We start from the raw sequence: 17,625 nt of genomic DNA, 5'->3' as shown, positions 1-17,625 counted from the left end.
TATCCCCAAAGGTGGAAAAAGGCGGTCATAGTGATGATTCCCAAACCAGGCAAAGATAAAACGCAACCCTCATCCTACAAACCAATCAGTCTCCTATCGTGTCTCTCGAAACTGTTTGAAAAGGCATTTTTAAAACACCTAGCTCCCTACTTAAGAATGCGAAACACAATACCATCCCATCCATTTGGTTTTCGCAAAAATCATGGAACGATCGAACAGGTCAATCGCATCACAATCGAAATTCGTACTGCTTTTGAGCACCGGGAATACTGCTCAGCAATATTCTTAGATGTCGCACAAGCATTTGACTGAGTCTGGCTGGAAGGACTAATGTACAAGATAACAAAACTGCTTCCGCAGAATACACACAAAGTGTTCGAATCTTATCTCTTCAAAAGAGTGTTCTCAATCAGGTGTAACAGTTCGACTTCACACGACCGCATCATCAATGCTGGAGTTCCCCAAGGATGTGTGCTGGGCCCCGTTCATTACACTTTAAATACAGCAGACATGCCTACAAACTATCAGCTCACAACCTCTACGTTTGCTGACGATACCGCAATACTCAGCCGATCCAAATGCCCATCAAAGGCAACAGAAAAATGGTTTGCGGACTGGCGCATTAAGATAAAGGAGACCAAAAGCAGACATGTAACATTCACACTGAATAGACAAACCTGCCCACCATGTACCCTAAACCATACACTCATCCCACAATCAGACGTAGTAACATATCTCGGAGTTCACCTAGATAGACGCCTCACCTGGCGGCGACATATAGAATCTAAAAGGACTCATATGAAGCTTAAAGCAGGCAATCTCCACTGGCTTATTAATTGCAACTCTCCGCTTAGTCTGGAATACAAAGTACTTCTCTACAATACCGTGCTGAAACCCATTTGAACATACGGCTGTGAATTTTGGGAAACGCGTCCAAAACCAACATTGAAATTATACAGCGAGCTCAGTCAGCGATTCTGCGAACTATCACAAGGGCACCATGGTACCTACGCAGCGAAAGCATCCATAGAGACCTCAACATAAACCTCGTCAACGAGGAAATCCAGATGAGAAAGAGTAAACATCAAGCAAAGCTCGCCGCACACGAAAATCCTTTCGCGAATTTCCTCACGCGTGTATGTAGTCACAGCTGACTAAAACGCAAAGATTCTCCAGCCCATCAAGTAAAAATCCTTGGGCCGTCTCTAACTAATACAACTATTTAATATTGTACTTAAACTAATTTATATAATAAGATTTGAATAATTATTATTACTCTCATAATAAAAGAAGATCCAATAAATAACGCAACAAGTTCGAAAAAAAAAAAAAAAAAAGTTGGCAGCTTTTACTCGCTTGCTTGTTGCTGGGCAGTGCATACGAAGAAGAGATAGAGAACGGATGAGAGAAAAGAATCAGTCTGAATTTGCGAACGCCGCTGAACGCCCGCATTCGGTAAAACGCGCTATCTATTTTACCTACACACACACACGCCTGTACAAGACCATAATTTAAAGTAAATAAGTGAATAATTAAAACGTCTAAATATATTCGACCTGTGTTTACTCTTGCCTGGGAACCCCTCTTACAATGACCTCTTGTTAGGGGACACAACTGTTGTTAGTGGTCCATGAGGGCAACCTGCAAGTGTAAAAGTTTAAATTTCACAGTTTATTGTAAGTAAATAGAAAACGTTAGATCGCGTCCGCGTTAGGTTTGCAAATCGACTCGCCGAATTGTCTGAAAAGAAGAAGACTTTGCGACGCTCTCTTCTGTTTTGGCAGCTTCTTGTGGGTGGATGCTGGGACAAGAATTTACCGAATTTGGGTTAGTAAGTTGCGCTTAGTGTGAGTTTACACTCTTCAGTATGAAATCTTATGCAGAGGCTCCGAGTTTGGTGGAATTAGTTAATTTGCAGGCAAATCGGTACCAAGCCTTTAAATCGACGTTGCAGAATTTCGCAATCGAATCGAGAATTTATTTAAAAAAGCGTCTGAAGCAGGTGGAAGAACTACGGAACGCGTTTCAGGAATCGAAATCCGTGATCGTCAATCTAGATGGGTTCGCAAGATCGAACTATGTCGGAACTTGAGGAGCGGTACACCACAGATGTGTCACACTCCAATTAAAACTCAACTTGGTGGCATCCTTATAAGTTCCATATGTACACACTCGGTGTTGCAAAATATAAAAAGGGAATGCCATGAGAGAGTCGAGAGAGAACCAGCGATAGAAGCGGACGTGATTGCAACGAGCGGCAAAAACGCTAACATCGATTAAAACTTATTCTTTGTTTACTCCGTGTATCATCCCTTATTCGATTAATTAATTACCTAATACTATAGTGTCGAGCTACGCACTCGCTTAATTCCTGACAAAACTGAAAGCTTACACACATATGCATCGCGAACCAAATTTCTTGGTGTGTATGTAACATTCTCAGAAGTGGGATAGGATAGTGCGCAATAAGTGATATAGTGCACCAAACATGGTTCCGAAGAAGGATTACGTCAGCAAGAAAGACCTGCAACATAAATGCAGAGAAGCAGGACTCTCAACGTCGGAAAGTCGTGAAATCTTATTGAAGGGACAAAATGCCCATAACAGTGACGACGAGTACGCGAGTGCAGAAAACCAATCAATGCACACTGTTTTTTTCTATTTATTTTGGCAGAAAGTCAAAAAAAATTTTAACCTAATAAATCGATTTATGGTTTTTTTATATTTAGGATAGTCCAATTAGATAAAAACGGCCGATTTTTACTTTTATATGCAACACAGGCTTATCGCACACCTCTCAAAGACAGCTGATTGTCGATAATATGCGTAAGACAAAATTGGCGGCAAATCATTTTGCGACATTTGTGGTTTATATTTCCTCAGAGAATTAAAAAATTTAAAGTGTTGTCATGGAAAACAGTAGCACAGGTATGTAGATTTGTAGTTCACTAACATTTTTGTGTATGTTATATGTTTTTGTGTAGTTTTATTTTGTTTATGTGCCGTTTTTACAGTCAACTTAACAAATGTAGCTGTGTTTCGTGGAAAATAACTATTGTATGGCAAACCACTTCAAATAAATTTTAACGGCAAGTTATTAACTAACATGTGTATAACATTATACAACTAGTTTCATATGCTCCTTTTTGTTCCTTTTGAAAAAATCACGTTTTTGTAGTTGAATATTTGTTTGACAGTTTTTGGCGGTTTGTGGGCGTTAGAGTGGGCGCGCCAAAATGTTTTTTGCAAAATCGATAGAAATTTTCAAGACCAATACAAAAATGAAAAAATATCTAAACATTTTTCAAAAGTGTGGGCGTGGACGGTTTGTGGGCGTTTGGGTGGGCGTGGAAATATGAATCGACAAACTTGCGCTGCGTGACCAGGGTTGGACCTTGGTAAAACTTTGTGTAATGAGAACCTAGGTGTTATCTTATTTCTCCTATTCTCCTTTCTGAGTACCAACGTTTCGGGTTGTAGGATAACGGGGACTGTTCTTGTTTCATTGATTTTGAGTGTTCTTTGTAATGCCTTTTCTACTAATTTGTACGCGATGAGTGGGTATATTTTCTGTTTAAATTCATTCAGTTGAATTAAGTACTCGTGTTCATTGTTGAACTTAGTATTGTTTTCAAATGTATGGGTACGTCCGGTAAATAGTTCGAACGGGGTATGTTTTGAAGCTGAGTGGGGACTTCTAATACAGACTGTGCGGTCTTCTTAATATTCTGAGTTAATTTCTTGGACATTTAACCTAATTTATTAGGAAATTTCGTTCTTTCTGATATGGAATTTATATAAAAGAAAATAATGAACAAGTTTTAATATAATGTGAAATTTGTATAAATGTGTATAAGTATATATTTGTGTGTATATACCCTTCAGTACCAAAATTCCTCGCCCGTATTTTCCCTCGCGAGAGTTCGAAAAAACAAAAACAAATCTCACAGGCCTTTTTTAACAACATTTCAAACACCGAAGTCCGGCCGAATTTCGTCATGGCTTTGCTGCTGCCTATGTTCGAAGCTCATATTTGTTGTTTTTTTTCGAAGTAGTTAGGAGCAGTGACCGAAAATGAGAGTGAGAGACCGTTCTAATTATTGGTGGGATATTTTTAAGGATTTAAGGATTTTAAATTTTTTAAGAAAATAAACTGTCGCTATAGGCAACGCCAATGCGTCCTCAGGAAAACCCCTTGCTTATTTTTCGATATTCCCGAGGAATACCTGAGGAATTCCAGAGGATTTCCTCGGGAACTTCGAATTCCTCGCCACGAACGCCTGTTGTATGGAAATTCCTGTCAGATTTGTATGGAGACTTCCCCTAAGATTCCTCTAGGAGTCCTGGGGACTCCCTAGGGATTCGTTAGTGAAACCTTAGGGACTGGTACTGAAGGGTTGTACTTAACGTATTTTGGGTTTGGTGTTTGTATGGATTTTATGTGATTCAATATCTGTAATATAGTTGGTATTATAAAATTGTTATATACAGAGTTTATAGTATTCGGAACATAGCATAAGTGAATGTTGACGATTATTGGATAAAGAAATTGTGACTCGATAGGCTTGGGCCACTCACTATATATATGCATATTCGTATATATATGTACGAGTGTGATCGTATAGCACATATTGGTGTGCAAGAGTATAGATTGTTTGTTTATGCTGACGGCGTGACTATTGGTATTGTGTTACATTTGCCATTCAGTACTTGAGTGGGGCCATTCAGTATGGGGCCTCGTGGTGTAGTGGATAGCGCAACTACCTGCTAACCACGGGGTCGTGGGTTCAAACCCCACCCATGACGAGAGCATGGCCATACAAAAACTTACTCTCTAATATGCTTTTCTAACTTTTAGAAAGTATTCTTCCACATAATAAATGACTATTACAACAATTTTCGGCAACTTCCACTTGCCTCAACGCCCCACCCCCTCCTCACTACATGCGAAAAAAACGGGGGCACCCACATAGTACCAAGCGCACCCTGTGTTTTTCTGCGAACAGCAACAACACCCAGCAGGGCGAGCGCGTTACCAGACTGTGCGCTTTTCTACAAATAACAACACAACACCGTAGACGCCAATCCCCAATGGCGACAGGTGGCAGCCCCACCACTGGGATAAGCCGCACCTGGCCAATCACCAGATCGGTCGAAAAACTTACAACGATTACTGAAACTAATACGAGAAATTTAAACATAAACGGCTCCCCAAATTCGATAACGACCATAGGCATCTCAAAACGGACACGAATTGGACAATGTAACGTTAGAACTCTAAGAGAACTATCTAGGTAAGCACAGTTTGAGGCGGAGATGGAAAAACTCCACATTGCAGTAGCTGGAATCAGCGAGATGAGGTGGGGTGGCAGTGGGGAAACAACAACATCAGATAGCAATCTAGTCCTACACAGTGGCAACAGTGACGGCAGCAGATATGGAGTGGGAATTTTCGTGTCCAAGCGCATAAAGAAGGCACTGTTTTCCTGGGAACCCATTTCTGATAGAATCATGACCGCCAGGTTCAGATGTAGAGCTAGATACATAAACATTACTCAATGCTATGCCCCGACGGAAGACTCAAACGACGACACCAAGGACGACTTCTTTTCATGTCCTTACAGCAACCCTCAACAAGCTACGGCAAGGTGACATTAACATCCTCATGGGTGACTTCAATGCAAAAATTGGCCCCAACAACACCGGACTAAGATCTGTCATGGGCCAGTATGGAACTGGGACTCGCAACGATAACGGAGAGAGATTAGTGGAACTCTGCCAGCTATTTCAACTAGTCATCGGCGGCACAATATTCCCACACAAAGATGTCCACAAATACTCCTGGACATCTCCAAGTGGTAATACGCACAACCAGATCGACCACATATGCATTAGCAGGAAATGGAGACACTCGCTACTGGACGTACGGAACAAAAGGGGAGCAGCCATAGACAGTGACCATGAGTTGGTCATTGGAGAACTTTCAATAACTTTCAACACCGTCGAGCGCACCCCCTGAACCTGCACCTCCTTAGCGACTCTACTCTGAAGACGAGAATGACGTTCACGCTGCGAGAACAGCTGGTCCCCCTAGAAGACCACCCATTAGAGCACACCTGCAGGCAACTATGGACCACGGCGGAGGAAGTACTCGGCCTGCAACAACGCGGAAGATCGGACTGGATGTCTGAAGGGACCTGGGACCTGATTAGAAGGAGGAACCACCTGAAGCCTCTGGCGGTCCAGCTCACACAGTACCGTGAGGAGTATCGCGGACTATGCAGAGCGGTGAAAAGGTCGGCCAGAAAGGACAATAGAGCATAGCTGGATAGATTTGCGGCAGACGCAGAACGAGCAGCCGGCGAGAACAACATCACAGGAACATATCACAAACAGAACAAACCAGTCAGAGATCTAGAAGGTAACCTCTTATCCAATGATGACGCACAAATCCGAAGATGGCGCCAACACTTCATGGGAATTAGCCACACCACATCACCAAACGTGGCCATAGACTACAGGAGTGTTGTGCCGCCAAGTGGGAGTAGCAGGATACCCTCTGCACATCTCTCACGCATATGGGAAGGCGAGCCTCCTGGAAAAGCGGAATCATTGTGAAGCTTCCCAAAAAAGGCGACCTTAGTGACTGCAACAACTGGAGAGGGATAACACTGCTCAAAAACAACAGCTACAAGATCTTAGCTACACTTCTGAACGAACGCCTCCAGGAAAAAATTGAGCCAACAATCCGAGACGAACAGGCAGGCTTCAGACCACACAGGAGTTGCGTAGACCAGGCAAATACACTACGCATAATAACCGAGCAAGCTGTGGAATGAAGAGCCCCGCTTGTGCAATACTGCACAATGGAAAAACTAGTGCACCTTTCCAGACAAACACCGGAATTCGGCAAGGATGCCCGCTGTCACCACTCCTCTTCAACATCGTAGTCGACGAGTTAACGAGCGAAGTATGCTCTTCCGAGCGCGGAATTACGTGGAACCTCACCAGACACCTTGAGGACTTGGACTACGCAGACGACATCTGTCTCATATCGCACAGACTCAACGACTCGTCAGGACAGCCAGCAGCGTAGGGCTCGAGATAAACATAGCGAAAACAAAAGCTATGCACTTCAACCACTCCAGCCAAGTAAACATCAACATATGTAAATGGGAACCCAATCGAGTTCGTTGCCAGTTTCCCATACCTTGGCACCATCATATCCAACAGTGGTGGAGTGGATGATGATGTCTCCAGCCGTCTTGGCAAAGCCCGCTCAGCATTTGGGAGATTATACCGCATATGTAGAGACCGACAAATCAGCCGACGGACAAAGCTCAGGATCTACAATGCGTGTGTGAAATCCATACTGCTATACGGAAGTGAAACATGGCCACGAAGAAAATAACGCAGAAGCTACAGGCTTTCAGCAACAAATGCCTGAGAGTCATATGTGGTGTATTCTGGCCAAACAGAATAGCCAACACAGAACTGTGGCGCGTTACAGACGAGTCCCCAAATCACATACAAATAAGGAAGAAAAAATGGATGTGGATAGGGCACGCTCTCAGAAGAAACCCGAGTAGCATAGTGAGGATGGCCCTAGACTGGAACCCCCAAGGAAGCAGGCGAGTAGGAAGGCCAAGAGCAACCTGAGAAGGACCGCTTACCAAGAACTAGCCCAAAGAAATACCACATGGGCAAGTGCAAAACAGATAGCTCAAAATAGAGTTAGATGGAAAGCTCTCGTAGAAGCCCAAAGTTCCCGAGAGGAATAAAAGGAATTAAAAAAAAAAAAACTTGAGTGGAAGTGTATATCTTTTTTTTATATTGCAGTAATTTTATGGTTATATGTATAAGGGTATTTATTGGTTGTAGGCATGTGTACATATAATGTGTTTGGATATTAATGCGTATATGCGTGGTATGCCACAGCGTCATGGCACAAGCTTGTACCATGAGCCGTATAGCATAGGACCCATATCACAGAGTATCGGTTCGCAGGCTTGTGTGCGTATTTTCGTGTATAAATGTGTATATACGTTGGGTATCTATGCGTAAATGCGTGGTATGCCACAGCGTCATGGCACAAGCTTGTACCATGAGCCGTATAGCATAGGACCCATATCACAGAGTATCGGTTCGCTGGCTTGTGTGCGTATTTTGGTGTATATACTTACGTAGTTACTATTTTCTTGAGTCAAATAAATGATCCGTCTGTAACGAAGACAAAGATCAACGCTGAAGCCAAGTATAAATTAAAACACGAACGATTTCGGTGAGTGTCTTTATTTTAAAACTGTCAGCTTAAGACTGAATGTACAGAGTTTTGATCGGCTCGAAGTGAGTCGCGAGAAACGGAAATATGTTTGTCAGCATTTTTATTTATTTGTGTTTAAGTGCATGCAAAAAGAATGATGAAGTTATACAACAATCATGCGCTTTACTTTTTTGTGGATTCAAGTTTCGTTACGTTATGCTGTGTATTTATGCACGCGCAAGATTGTATGCGCGTTGTTTTTGTTAGGTTTAAGTTTATGTAAGCATAATATGAGAAGCATATTATGCTACTTCCCTCCCCTTAAAAGGAAGCTTATGCTTCTATTGGGGTTGACGTATATAATCTTGGTAATGCAGTTGGGTTTGTATCCTGTGTTTCCATAATTGTTTTTGTTGTTTTTAGTTTTAAGTAGATACAAACTATACAAAATGTGAGGCTAATGAGTGATACAATAATAGAGACTGTAATATTATTATTTGATATTAGTTTTACAATGTCCTTATGTTCTATTGGTTTTATTTTTATTAGTTCAATGGGTGTGTACAATGGGGTTAGATTTATTTCGGGATTTAGCTGGTTTTCGTTTAATGTTATCTTTCCTATTTTAATTTTACATTGTTTTATTGTTATTATTTTATTGCCGTTAATTGTTACATTTTTATTTATTTCTTGGCAATCTTGTTCTATAATAGTATTCTTTATGTTCCAAGTAAGGATATTGTTTGGTTCAACGTATTTAATTATCTGGTTAACTGTTGTGGGGACAAAATTGCAAATTGGTTTAGTTCTTTTTATAATGTTCTTAATACATTCGTTACTTATTTCTTTACTATTTTGATTATAAATTTTTCCATTTTCTTCAAAATAAGTATCTTTTTCGTTGTGATCGAGTTGGTACCCGTTATTATCTGGGTAAGGTATTATGTTAATTGTGTGGACAGTTTTTTGCTTAATGGGGATATGTGCTATGATAAGTATTTGGTTAGTACTAATCCAGGTTGATGTTTTAATTTGTAAGATGTTACTGTTGTCAACGTTCTCTAGTCTGTCGTAATTGAGTAATTTGGGATTAAATAGTCCTAGTCGTGAAAGTTGCATTCCCATTGCAATGTCTTCTATATACTCGGTAAATTGGATAAGTTCGTATATTAACTGTTCTCTGTTACTATGTTCGTCTAAGAATTCTTTTGTTCTTTGTATGTTTCTGTTAATGAGTTGAATTATGTCATTTATTTCATGTAGATTTATTGAACTTGTTGCTACTGATTCTAATTGTTTTTCAATCTTTGTTCGGTCATTGTTATCTAATGTTCCAAATAAATATTTAAACGCTGATCCTACTATGTTGATTAGTCCTCGTTTCTGTCTATTTGTCTGGTGTAAAGTTATTCCGCTAAGTTCTCTTCGCATTTTATTGTACAAAAGGTCAATTTGGGGAATATTAGTGTAGTTAGTTATCTTATTGTTAAAATAGTGGGTTAGGTTATCTATATCGGAAAGGTTTACGCGAAGACAATGATGTTCGTATTCTGAAGGGATTTGAATCGATTTATCGGAAAATAGGAGGTATCCGTGGTTAGTGTCAATGTTGTTGATTTGAAGTTGTTGGGTTTGGCATAATTTTGTAGACGTGAGGAGGAGTATTATGATGAACCAGGGGCCTGCAGAATGGGAAGTTCATTAATTTTTTTCTGTTTTTTAAATTGAGTTTTGTAGTAATGTGTCTCTCTATTCCTATTGGTGATTTTATAATGGTCTTCGTCAGTTTGTTCGACGTTTTTTGTTAATTTAAAAGGGTTTTCTAATTTTCCTTTTTGTAATGGTCCCTTTCTGTATCTAGTGTCAACATTGTATTCGGTTCTGTTTTTGTTTATTTCGTTAATTCTAACTTCCTTATCGTGTTGTGTATCTAGAATTGGTTGTCCGGCATAAATGAATATGTGAGCGGGGGTTTGTCCAGTAGCGTCGTGTTTGGTCTTGTGATTGTAGATGTAAAGGATTGTTTCTATTTTACTTAACTTGGTCTCGTTGTCGTCAGAATTTTTTATGATGCGAATTTTTTCATTTATAGTCTTGTGTAGCCTCTCTATGTCAGCGACACCTGTTTTCGTAGTGTTAAGTTGTAATTCTACGTCTTCGGTTTCGAGCCAACGTTTAAGGGCTAGGCTGGAGAATGCGCCGTCTCTGTCTGCTTTAAGAAGTCTAGGTTTCCCCAACTGATTAAATATACGCATTAAGGCGTTTTTACATTCTATCCAGTCCTTTGTCTTTATCTGTTCGAGAGTGGCGAATTTGGAGTAAACATCGATACAGCTCAAATAGTGATTCCCTTCAGAAGAATAGATATCTATTACAAACTTATCGCGGCAATGTTCGGGTTTAGGGGTAATTTTCATTGGCATTTTTGTATTGCGGTGTTCTGTCTTGGCTAAGTTACAAACTTGACATTCATTGATTATATTTTGAATAAGGAGTTGGCTATTAGGAAAGTAGTAAGTTTCGCTAAAGAGTTTTACAGTTTTTTGAATTCCTGGGTGTAATAACTTTTCGTGTGTTTTTAGGATTAATTCATTGAATTTTGCATAAGTAGGAATGTTTTTTAATAAGACGAGACTTCGGAAAATCTTTGTACACTTTGGATTCATGGTTTCTGTGTACGCGCTTTGAATCACTTCAAAGTCTGCATCGCTTTCGATGTAAAGGGCGCTATTCTTCGAACAAAAGTGGTTGAGTAAGTATTGTTTGGCTGTTTCGAAGGTCATTTCTGCATAGGAGATACGTACTATTTGTTTCTTGAAATAGGTTTCATATTCTGTATTATTATTGGGGCCTTTCGAAAAAATGATTTGTCTTTTATGGTAGTTTATTGCTTTTTCAGATAGTCCTATTAGTCCGCTACTATCTTCTTCCGTGCTATGTTGCGTGGATTCTCCGAAAAATGTCTGTTCTATTTTGGTTCTAGACAGTGCGTCCGCGACATGGTTTTCTTTCCCTTTGATGTACCTTATGTCGAAGTCGTACTCCGATAGTCTAATCTTCCATCTAGTCAACTTGGAGTTAGGCTCTTTTAGTTTGTGTAGCCAGCACAATGGTTGATGGTCAGAAGCTACTTCGAAGTGTCGCCCTAATAGATAATGTCTGAAAGTTTTGGTTGCCCAAACTATTGCTAATAATTCCTTTTCTATAGCGCTGTAATTGATTTCATGTTCATTTAGTGTTCTGCTGATGTAACTAATAGGGTGTCCGTCTTGTGATAAAACAGCTCCTAAAGCTACATTGCTGGCATCTGTTGTCAATGTAAATTTCCTCTCGAAATTCGGTAATTTTAGGATCGGATCTTCAGAGATTAATAATTTTAACTTTTGGAATGCTTCTAAGTATTCTAAACTGTTTATATCTATTGTTGCTCCTTTCTTTAGGCACTTGGTCAGGGGTTTGGCAATGTCTGAAAAGTTAGGTATAAATTTCCTATAATATCCTGTAAGTCCTAAAAAGGCTTTAATTTCTTTAGTTTTTCTTGGTAACGGATATTTAACTATAGCTTTGATTTTATCCGGGTTTGGTTTAATCCCGTCTTTAGTAATAACATGTCCTAAGAAAGTTGTCTCTTGTTTTAAGAACTCGCATTTATCTAGTTGTAATTTTAAGTTTGCCTGTGATAATTTTTCGAAAACAGCTTGTAAGGCTTGAAGATGTTCTTCTAAAGATGTGGAGAAAACTATGATGTCGTCTAGGTATACTAGACAGCATTTATTTAAAAGTGGACGGAGTAAATTGTTCATGCATCTTTGAAATGTAGCGGGGGCATTTTTAAGCCCAAATGGCATTCGTGTGTACTCGTAGTGTCCATATTTTGTAGAGAAGGCAGTTTTGGCTATTGACTCTGAGTCCATTTCTATTTGATGAAAGCCCTTTGCAAGATCTATTGTTGTGAAATAATTTGACCTCCCCAGTTTCCCTAATATTTCATCTATGTTTGGTATGGGGTATCTGTCGTTTATTGTTATTTCGTTCAATTTCCTATAATCTATTACGATGCGAAGCTTCTGCTGTCCAGAAGCATCTAGTTTTTTAGGTACGACCCAAATGGGGCTACAGTATGGTGAATTACTTTCTCGGATAATGTCCTGTTCTAACATATCCTGGATCTGTTTTTCTACTTCCTTTTCATATGTCTGTTGGAAACTATAAACTTTAGAGTAAACGGGGATATTGTGTGTGGTGTTAATAATATGTTTTTCTTGGTTTGTGAACGTGAGCTTGTCACCTTCGCGAAATTGGATGTCTTGGTATTTTGTCAGTAGATTGGTTAGTTTTAGTTTTTCTTCTACGTTAAGGTGTTCTAATCGGAACAAGTTCTCCTGAAGTGTGGAGGTTTCTAAGTAAGTGGGGTCTTGTGGAAATGAAGTGTCCATTTGAAGATGGTTCTGTTCTGTAATGTTGTTACCGTCTTTTATCTTGTATATTTTGTTAAATAGAGTGGCAGTTTTCTTTTTATAGTCGATTATTGCTTTGGCTTCGGACAACAATTTGCGTCCAATCAGCATGTCATAATGATCTGAGAACTGGTGGATCAAGAACTCTTGGGCAATAGGGAAGTAGTTGTTAGGTGGTATATTCGTAAGTTCATTAATTATTAACGGGCCATTACTGGTGTGGATTAGGTAATTGGTTTCTTGTGTTGGTGTTTGAAAAATATTTCGCGTGAGCATATTTATCGTAGATCCTGTATCAATTAGACATTTCAATTCGGTATTATTATGTTTGATCGTTATATATTGGCTTGATCCGGGGCTACTAGCCGAAAATTTTCTGCTTGTTCGGGGTCGTCTGGTTCGTTGTCATTTGTTGTCGGTGTCTCCTTTTCTGTTGTTTCTGAATTGTCATAGTTCTGTTCAGGGGGACATTGAATTAATTCTGGGGTATAGTTCGATTGATAGGGATAAGGCTGAGGTTGAAAATATTCTGGATAGTAGGGATAATAGTAATTATAGTTATAAGGATATTCGGGTTGATTAGACGATACTTCTTGGTATCTTATCTCTTCTGTGCTCATTTTAGACTGTCCGCTGTCTGATGGTCTCTGTCTTTTTATTGGGTTATTAGTCCGTACGTTTCCGGTTTGTGGATATGTTGTAGGCATGTGAGTGTGGCTAGGTCCAAAGCGATTTTGGTCAAAAATATTTTGTCGGTTAAAAGCTGTGTTTGGTCTGGGTGCTTGTGTCAGAGGTATGTTAGGTTGTGGGTAGATAGGTCTATTTTGATATTGAGATATCGGATTTGTGTTAAACCTGGGTACATGAGAATATGCTTGGTGATAGGGTTGATAGACGTTGTTATAGAATGGTTGGAAGGGTGCAAGGGGTCTGGTTTGATAGCTCATTTGCCTGTTTTGGGGAGTGTTTGTTACTTTGTTTGGAATTGAAGTTGGCTTTATATTATCTTTACTTGAGGTTGGTGCCTCGTAAAGACCTTTTTCTTGTAATATGTTTATTAATGATCTCAGGTTTGGAATATTACAGTTAATTATTCTGAGATAAATGTGGCTTGGAAGTTTTTGAATTAGATTTTCGATGCTGGTTTGTATTAATCTAGTATATAGAGTGGTTTCAGTAATATTGTTTTCTAGTTCTAATTTACTTATAAGTATCTGCCGTTTTCTTTCGGCTTCTTCAAGGAAATGACGAATGTTACCTCGATATTGTGTGTTCCTGAATTCCTCTAGAAGTTGGTGGTTCGGTGCTTGGGGCTTGTAGTTAAGTATAAGTTGAGTCCTGAGTTCACTCCAGTTGCTGAGGTTGGTCACTCCGAGGGCGCGGATAACATCGCCACTGATGTTCCGTTCGATGTGTCCAAAGATTATTAACTTCTGCCTTTCATCTGTAGTCTGATAAAGAGCCAAGATGAAGTCGATGCGACTGATGAAAGTGTACAAGGTGTTAGGATCTCCGTTGAAAACCTCGATTGCGTGTATTTGTCTTTCGACTTGAATCATATTCGAGTCAGACAGTTCTATTTGTGTTGGCGCTGCTACTGCCATTGTGGTTTGTTGGCTTTGAATTTTGATTAATGTTTGTGTATTTGCTGTTGGTTTATTTGTCGGTTCGTAACTTGGGTAGGGTTTCTTGTAGTTCGCTCACTTATTATTATAATATTTCACTTAGTTGCACTGTTCATTCGTTATAATTCGTTTTAGTTGTAATTGAGTTTATTTAGTCTTCATTTAATTTAGCTGTTATTATTATGGTTCACTTAGTTGTAAATAAGTTTATTTAGTTTTCACTAAGTTACACTGTTATTATTATTTTTCGTTTATTTCTGGTTAAGTTTATTTTTCGCTTAGGTTAACTGTTGTTATTGTAGTTCACTTAGTTGTATTTACGTTTATTTGGTTTTCACTTAGTTTAGCTGTTATTATTTGTTGCACACTTTGCTATTTCGCTTTGTTTTGAGTAACCTTTTGTGGATTTACTACTCAGCGAATTCAAAGGCGTCTTCTTAAAATTTTTATAATTTTAAGTTGTTTCACGTTCACAATCACTTTGTGGGATTAGGTACACCGTTGGTTGGCACTTTTTGTTGTGAACCGATTGTACCGATATTACCGACGCGATTTGCGAAAGTTCTTTAGCGGATGATGATTGAAGAATTGAATAGGGTTTCTATCGCATCAACAATGTTTCATCCTACCGACTGCGCCACTTACGTAGTTACTATTTTCTTGAGTCAAATAAATGATCCGTCTGTAACGAAGACAAAGATCAACGCTGAAGCCAAGTATAAATTAAAACACGAACGATTTCGGTGAGTGTCTTTATTTTAAAACTGTCAGCTTAAGACTGAATGTACAGAGTTTTGATCGGCTCGAAGTGAGTCGCGAGAAACGGAAATATGTTTGTCAGCATTTTTATTTATTTGTGTTTAAGTGCATGCAAAAAGAATGATGAAGTTATACAACAATCATGCGCTTTACTTTTTTGTGGATTCAAGTTTCGTTACGTTATGCTGTGTATTTATGCACGCGCAAGATTGTATGCGCGTTGTTTTTGTTAGGTTTAAGTTTATGTAAGCATAATATGAGAAGCATATTATGCTACTATATATGTGTATATACGTTGGTTGCAGGCTTGTGTGCATATTGTGTATTTTAGATATATATATGTATGCATGGGTGGTATGCCACAGCGGCACGAAACACGCTTGTTCCGTGAGCCGTATGCCATAGGACCCATATCATAGAGTATTTGATTTGCAGGCTTGTGTGCGCATTGTAGTGTGTGTGGATTTATAAAAATAAAAAATGTGTATTGTGACATAATTGCAATATATTTTATTAAGTAATAGTCAGTAATGTTTGATATTTAATTAAAAAAATTTTTTTTTTTTTTATTTGCGATTAAAGAGAATACCCTAGGTTGTAAAAATTAAGGTGGGGGAATATTAAGTTTGTTGTACCGTGAGCTATTATTTTATTCGGTTTGGGTGTGAACCCAGCGGAAAAAATTTTTTGTGTTGAAAAAACATGTTTTGCGATTTTAATTTTTTCCCTTTTTTTTATTTATTTTGTTGACACAATGCGTTGTGTGCTGCAAACAATTTCGCGCACATTACTCGGTTTGTTTGTTGGCTATGTTTTAATAATTTTCTTTTTAATTTTACTCAAGCACTTATGCGTCACCGTGTGCAGCTCACAATTCACTTTTTACATTTTGTCGTCAATTTTCTTATTCGGCTATCACTTATGCTCTGTTCCTACACATTTTCTTACTTACAGGTAAGTTAATATACAGATGTAGGATAGCATCCTACCGGCTGCGCCAGTAGGCCGAATGAAGGGAGGTGAGTTAACAGGATTTAGTCTGCAGGACTAAAGATGTTGGGTGTTCGCTGGTGTAATACTTTTGTAAGTTGTTGGCACTTGTATAAAATTGGAGCTTTTTAATAAAGACGAGTTGGTTGATGTTGTGTCAGCGTTCTTGTCGTCTGGTCTTGCTGCTGTTGGTGTCAGCATTTGTCCGGATGTTGGTACAATGCTGATCGATACAATGTAATACAATGTTGACACACTTGTTTATTTGTTTCCCTGTTCGTTGTACCCGAGGGCCCATGGGTGTCGATGTTCCCAGTGGTGTAGGCGTGGGGGTTTAGGGGGTGTGGTAACTCCGGCGGTGGGCTATTAAAGCAGTTCAGTTTAGGAATACCTTGTGTACTTCCGCATCAAGTTCCGATGCCTCCGTAAGGACTAGCAACGGACAATCGGTAAACGACATTCTTTGGACTGGGCCATCCATTCAGTAGTAGTCATACTCAATTGGCGAAAATATCTTTTATTTATTTTAATGGCTGGCGGATGAATCAATCAACATTTATGTATTGTCAACGCCAACATTCGGTACAACACCCTTCACGGCCATTATGGTCATTCAACATATATATATATATATATAAATGATTGGAACTGCAGGGCAAATAAAACATTTAAGTACAACACATTTTAGCACTCTGTCAGTACAGACGGTAGAGTCGGAGTTTCCGCGTAATACGGACGTGTTGTTGTATCGCTGCGCAAAAAATTCAAGACCTACCGAGCCTTGCCAGCCAGAACTAGTGGCAATCAATAGTATAGTATTTAAACTTAAATTTAATTTTGATACTGATTTCTGTCAAGCGGACCAACCTTTAAGAAAGGGGAACTAAAAGGGGGATTAAAAATCATCCTTTTCCCGTTTTGGGGTCTATGCAGAGGCTCTGATGTACGATTAGAGGAAGAAAAAATTCCTGACCTGTAAAAAGCCAGGGAAAAATTTTGTGGCCCACGTGGAACCCTTTCTAAAGTTTTACTAAAGAGCTCCATATTTTTGAGGTCCCCCACTAAACTAGTCCGACATCCGATGCATATACCTGGAAACACGGTTATGGCGGAGATGAGAGGTGAGAAAGCTGCCTCCGATGACTAGCGACTGCAGTGTTGTGGTAGAGGTGGAGATCTTGGCCCCTTCAGCTTCTACTACTTCGACAAGTCAGAAGACGATAGACCTTGCCATTACAAAAGGCGGGAGCGAAGTCGCCATCATGATCGCCGAAGATCAATTTTCTCTTATCCGCCTACTAGACCCACCGGCAGCAGCGAGGTGAAAAAAAAAAAACACAAAAGGCAGTTTTGCATGCCCGACCGGCAAAACTTGCCTCAAAGAAGCTAGAAGTTATCATAATGCAGGCCCAAATTAACATTATCTAGCTGAATATTAACCGTTGCCCTGCTGCTCAGGGCTTACTGGCTTAGACGGCGGTGGAGCGCAATGTAGACATCTTGCTCTTAAGCGAACCATACTCCAGTGATT

At 39.5% G+C, this 17,625-nt stretch overlaps 1 protein-coding gene across 1 annotated transcript; it reads left to right on the top strand.

Moving 5' to 3' along the window:
• Positions 1-5,316: 5,316 nt before the first annotated feature.
• On the top strand, positions 5,317-6,019 carry LOC122319495 (craniofacial development protein 2-like). The gene is made up of 2 exons (XM_043206825.1): positions 5,317-5,530; positions 5,625-6,019. The coding sequence occupies exons 1-2, from the start codon at positions 5,317-5,319 to the stop codon at positions 6,017-6,019; spliced, it is 609 nt and encodes a 202-aa protein (XP_043062760.1).
• The last annotated feature ends 11,606 nt before the right edge of the window (positions 6,020-17,625 follow it).

This window comes from Drosophila yakuba, chromosome 2L (genome assembly GCF_016746365.2).
Source record: "Drosophila yakuba strain Tai18E2 chromosome 2L, Prin_Dyak_Tai18E2_2.1, whole genome shotgun sequence".
Taxonomy (NCBI): Eukaryota; Metazoa; Arthropoda; class Insecta; order Diptera; family Drosophilidae; genus Drosophila; species Drosophila yakuba.
Note: the sequence above shows the minus strand (reverse complement) of the source record. Positions and strands in the feature narration are given on the sequence as shown.

Excerpts from the sequence above, each read along its gene's own strand:
- LOC122319495 (XM_043206825.1), top strand. The coding sequence starts at position 5,317 with ATGGAAAAACTCCACATTGCAGTAGCTGGAATCAGCGAGATGAGGTGG. Across the intron at positions 5,531-5,624 it reads CATGACCGCCAGGTTCAGAT|CAACCCTCAACAAGCTACGG; the intron begins GTAGAGCTAGAT and ends ATGTCCTTACAG.